This window comes from Prunus persica, chromosome G1 (assembly GCF_000346465.2).
Source record: "Prunus persica cultivar Lovell chromosome G1, Prunus_persica_NCBIv2, whole genome shotgun sequence".
Classification (NCBI taxonomy): domain Eukaryota; kingdom Viridiplantae; phylum Streptophyta; class Magnoliopsida; order Rosales; family Rosaceae; genus Prunus; species Prunus persica.
In genome coordinates this window covers 19813857-19819809 of record NC_034009.1, presented here as the reverse complement: position 1 = coordinate 19819809, position 5953 = coordinate 19813857, and the positions used below count along the sequence as shown (strand labels likewise).

The 5953-nt window shown below is 37.8% G+C and overlaps 1 protein-coding gene across 1 annotated transcript; it reads right to left on the bottom strand.

The window, feature by feature from the left end:
- On the bottom strand, positions 244-998 carry LOC18793050 (defensin-like protein 1). Its single transcript, XM_020554915.1, has 2 exons — positions 882-998; positions 244-689 (listed from the first exon to the last, which is right to left on the bottom strand). Exons 1-2 carry the CDS (start codon positions 937-939, stop codon positions 520-522), a joined length of 228 nt encoding a protein of 75 aa, XP_020410504.1. The 5' UTR covers positions 940-998; the 3' UTR covers positions 244-519.

Genomic DNA, 5953 nt, shown 5'->3' with positions numbered 1-5953 from the left:
GATCTCTTATATTCTACTAGTTATTTAAATTTAAAATTAAATTTTAAACATAGATTTATAAAATTATAAATATGTGTCTAGAAAATATGATCTCTTATATTATACTGGTTATTTAAATTTAAAATTAAATTTTAAACATAGATTTATAAAATGATGAATATGTGTCTAGGAAATAGAAAATGTAGCCACCAAGCCAAAAATATAAAATCATTGCCTTGATGAGCTAACTAAATACGATGTACATTCCCCAAATAGTATGGTTGTGGTAATAGATGAGGAAGAAAATCATGACTATTGATACACAATTAAGTAAAATTAATTAAAAAGAAACTTTATAAATAAATAAGATTAAAAAGACCACAATTAAGTAACCAGAATAACATGATAACACTTCCCTCGATCTAACGCCTGGAAGAAAACTCCATTTATTAATTTCCTATCTAGAGCTAGTTGCATATAACATGCAACGCATTTTCTCGTACGACCGATCGACCTGGTTAATCAATGACGACCCGGTGATCAACAGAGGCGAGTGCAAAAGCAACGGCGACGAAAGCCGCGGCATCTGCCACCGGAGAAGCCTTCGTTCCTGCAGACGAGAGCACAGTTGTGGTGGCGGATGCATGGTCCACGGAACCCATGGCTCTGTGACTGACAAACCCTTGCCTCGCTTGGCACCACCATCTCTTCTGCATGCCCCCAATCAAATGAATTATTTACCCAACAATTAATAATTAAGGTTTACAATTATGTTATGCGCACAAATTAAATATATAAATAAATAAACTAACAACATCATGAAGTTTAGTGAAAGAAAGCAAGCAATGGAGTACATAGAAGATTGAGAGATGAACAAGAGAGAGTCTTGATGAATCACATACGTGAAGCCAAGACAATGAAGAGCAAAAGTACAAGCCCAAAGCAAGATCTCCTCTCCATGGCTAACAATGGCTGAAAGCTGCAAATTAAGATGAGATACAATTTCTCTATATGTAATCTTTCTCACAGATGAGTTGTTGCTATGAGATTTTTATAGAGGCCTTGGGTGACACGTAGTGATGCCACGTGTCATGGGTTGTGTGATAAAAGACTGACGCGAAAGTAGTGATGATTCATGCATGCATGCACAAAGCACAGAGAGCATCTGGTCACGTGGTGGCTAATATATACTGCCATCTGCAACGCAAGCTTGTCCAAAGCTTTACCACGACAACTGTGCTGTGCATGCAGAGGAGAGAGGAGAGGAGAGAGGAGAGAGGAGAGAGGAGACAAGAAGCTCCATTGATCACCATCAATTTGGTTGGAGTTTTCTGAGGGCAAGAGTTCCAAAGCTCATACTTTTAAGCGTCGGTGGGGTAATTTCTGAGGGAGGTGAGTAGGAAAGAAGATGATTTGTGAATATTTAATGGTGAAAAATATTCTAGGTTTTTGTGGGAGTGGGAGAGAGAGCTGAGGGGGAATTCAAGATTATTTTATATCTCATGAGGATGAGGCAAAGATCAAAGGGGAGGGGACATCTACTCAAAATTTCACGTGCTAAGCTTATAGTACTAGTTTAGTGTTGCCACCTGCTTTGCTTAGCTTGTGCAAGGCTCCGAAAGTGAAATCACTAGGGCTGGGATTTTTTTAACCAATAATCTGACGAACAGACCGAACTGGATCGGTTGGTTTGGTTCACGATTCAGAGTTCAGAATCTTCTACACTGTCGGTTCGACCGAACCGACTTTCATAAATGGCTAATATTCCAAAAACTGATATTAAAGGGAGCTACTACAAAAAAGCAAAAAGACGACGGTAAATCACCGTCGTGTATTTGGTTTTTCAATGGTCGTGGAATCCACCGTCATCTTTTCCCTCATAAACCACGACGCTAAATAACCGTCGTTGTTAAACAATACAACGTCATCAAAAAATACAAAACGACGTCTTTGTACTGCAAAAAGATCTAAAAAAAGCAATCGAGGATGATAATAGACGACCAATTCTCTAAAAAGACCGTCGTTAAAAAGGGAAAATATGACACATATTAAGAGAACAAGGCCGCAAGATAGACATACAACGACGACAATAAAAATACGCCGACGTTAAATATAATTTTCACGACAATAAAAAATATGACGTCTTTAAATACATTAGAAGACGACGTTATTGATACCTACTACGTCGCACATATAAACACAACCGTCGTACAATTAATTTTCCACTTCGATTTTTCGATAAAAGATGACGTGGAAATAGTTGTCAGTGTCATTATTTACGACGTATGTGTTTCTATAGTAGACGTTGAAAAACTAAACAACGTCAGTTACAAATATATGAGAGTCGTATTAAAAAATTTATACGTCCTATTTTCAGAAACAAACAACGACCATAAATATTAGACGTTGTTAAATACAACAACGTCGGAAAACAATAAAAACAGACGTGTTTAGTCTGCTAAAGTTCTACAACGTCTCTTATTTACAAAAAACCGTCGTGAAATAAATTTTCCACTTCGATTTTTCTAAAAAAGATGACGTGGAAATAGTTGTCAGTGTCATTATTTACGACGTATACATTTATATAGTCGACGTTGTATTTATATGTATTCATTACTCACGACGCACTTAATAATATAGACGACGTTGAACGTCTAAACAACGTCGGTTCCAAATAAATGAGAGCCGTATTACAGAACATATAGACGGCGTAGATTATGATGGGAGCCGTATTACAAATAACGTCGTTTAATTGTTATTAGACGGCGGTTATAATGAATTTCCGTCGGAATTAATTTCGTTCCTCTTCGTTTATAAAAGAACTTGCGACGTGGAAAATGTATGATGACGTCGTATTTTTTAACGTTCAGATTACATATCTCGTTTTTTAGACGTCGGTATTATGGGATTGGAGTCGTGTTATTTTGAATTACATGGCGGTTCTTTATCCTTCACCGACGTGATATCCTGAATAATTGCTTCACAATAGCGTCGTGGTTCTTCATTGTTACGTTGCTTTAAGACGTCGGTAAATATGCTGAATAACTGATTCACAATAACGTCGTGTTTTATTTGAACGTAGAAAGTGAAGAAATCACATTACAATATTTTACAAAATTAATGTCATACACTGCCAATTACATAAGCATCATTCAATCCATATATCTTCACACCCATCTCGAATATTTTGACCGCCTAACTCACCTACCAGTTCATCAAATGTGTCAACATTTGGCATCCCTCTAGTAAATGGCTCACACTCAATTATCACATCACCTAATACTTCATCACCAATAACATCATTATATTCTCTACTAGGCATTGATAACACTACCGACCAACCACGATGCATCGGGTCGTCAACAAAAAATATTTGTTTCACTTGAGAAGCCAAAACAAATTGGTCATTCCTATGTCCAATTTTACTCAAATCTACAAGGGTAAATCCAAGTTCGTCGACTACAAGACCAGAACTATCTATCCAATCACACCTAAAGACTGGGATTGTAAACTTTTGGTAGTCAAGGTCCCAAATTTCTTGAATGACACCATAGAAACCCATATTTGAGAGAATTGGGTTTTTATCCTTGGCACTAGCAACTTGCATGGTATGTGCAAGTAAATAAACTCCACTATTTTGAGTTGTCCGCACATCATCTTGTGCCTTGATATTGAATTTAATACCTTTAATAAGATAGCTCCTATATAATGGCACTGACATGTTTGGACCAGCTGCTAGCCACCTTAAATTTTCTGATACGCCATGATTGTCTTCCTCAAGTTCACTTTGAACCTGCAAATTAATCATATCTTAATTCATCCTAACATATAAATAAGAAGAAAATTAAAAGAGAAATACGTTATTCAACAACATATACCTTGAAGCGTAGCCATTGAATGAAAGTGCTATTGTGCTTATCCTGCAGCCACTTTGTTCTCTTTCTAAATTTTGGATAAGCAGTCTTGATGTGGATCATATGTTGCCTACATGACAGGAAAAATTCAAGCATTACGGTCCCAAATATATAAGATAAACATAAGAAATAATTTTAAATGGAAACTTAAAGAATAAAACTCATACGTACTCGATATAAGGTAGGACTTCCTCCGTATTCTCCAAGACATATAGATGTGCTTGATTCAACAGGTCCTGATCAACTACGCTCACTGTGCAACCTGATAATGGCTTTGAAACTCCCATCTTTTGGCTTGAAGGCACTCCAACTGTACTAACATCAGATAAATGCTGAGTACAAAACTCTACCGCTTCTTCAGCTATATACCGCTCAGCAATGCAACCTTCGGGACGAGTACGATTCTGAACATACCCCTTCAGCACTTTCATATATCTTTCAAACGGATACATCCACCTAAAATATACTGGCCCACATAGACGAACTTCTCTGACAAGATGTACTACTAGATGAACCATGATATCAAAGAATGAAGGGGGAAAGTACTTCTCAAGCAAACACAGAGTAACTACTACATCTTCTTCCAACTTATCTAGCTTGGAAACATCAACAGTCTTTGCACATATAGCATTGAAGAAGAAGCACAAACGAGTTATTGCATACCTTGCAGGCTTCTCCAAAACAGAACGAATTGCCACAGGGAGCAATTGTTGCATTAAGGTATGACAATCATGTGATTTAAGGCCAAGAAGTCTTGAATCTTGTACAGATACAAGATTTTTAATATTTGAAGAATAACCTTCAGGGACCTTCATACCATAGAAAGAATTGCAAACCTCTCTCTTCTCTGCTCTTGACAAATTCCAAGGCCCAGGAGGCAAACGAGTACGTCTTTCTCCATACTCGGGTTGCAAATCAGTTTTGACCCCCATGTTCAATAAATCTAATCGAGCAGCAATCCCATCTTTATTTTTTCCAGGGATCTCCAGCAATGTACCAATGATACTATCGCAAACATTCTTCTCAATGTGCATAACATCTAGGGCATGCCTCACAGGAAGGTATTTCCAATACTCGAGATCAAAGAATATTGATTTCTTCTTCCAACAAACTCTGTCACCATTTTCAACCATATGCAGCACTTCTTCTCCGGTTAATGGCTCTGGAGGTATGCCATATTCAGGTTTCCCATTAAAAGCTGCACGTTGCCTCCTATATGGATGATTGATTGGTAACCATTTTCTATGCCCAATGTAACAAATTTTGTGGCCATTTTTCAACCTGTGACTAGGTGTATCATCGCCGCATATTGGACAAGCTTTATATCCTTTAACAACACAACCAGATAAGTTTCCATAGGCGGGGAAATCATTAATTGTCCACATTAATGCAGCTCTGAGTGTAAAGTATTCTCCATTATGTGCATCATACACTCCTCTAATCCCAACCCACAAGGATTTTAAATCATCAATCAAAGGCTCCAAGTAGACGTCTATATCATTTTCGGGTTGTTTAGGACCGGAAATCAATAAGGTTAACATCATGAACTTTCGTTTCATGCACAGCCATGGAGGGAGATTATATGTAACTAAGATAACCGGCCAACAACTATATCTGCTACTTAGAGAACTGTGGGGATTGAATCCATCAGATGAAAGAGCCAATCTCAAGTTTCTCGGCTCATTACCAAACTCAGGCCATTTATCATCAAGAAGTTTCCAAGACGGGGAATCCGCCGGATGAGACATCTGACCGTCAATTGATTTTCTAGCAGCATGCCACCAAGTCAAACTCTTAGCTGTCTCATGTGATTGAAACATCCTTTTAAATCTTGGAATTGGGGGAAAATACCACACCACCTTCGCTGGCACACCCTCTTTCAAGATTGAATCTTTGCCTTCCTTCCACCTTGAGATACCACAAGTAGGACAATTAGTTGAATCCTCATACTCCTTCCTATACAAGATGCAATCATTGGGGCATGCGTGCATTTTCTCATAACTCAGCCCCAATGCACACAAAGTCTTTTTAGCCTCATACATGGAGGTTGGTATTGTATT

Bases quoted from the DNA above. Each gene is read 5' to 3' on its own strand.
- LOC18793050 (XM_020554915.1), bottom strand. From the start codon at position 939: ATGGAGAGGAGATCTTGCTTTGGGCTTGTACTTTTGCTCTTCATTGTC. The intron at 690-881 runs GTATGTGATTCA...GGGGGCATGCAG, and splicing joins CTTCATTGTCTTGGCTTCAC to AAGAGATGGTGGTGCCAAGC.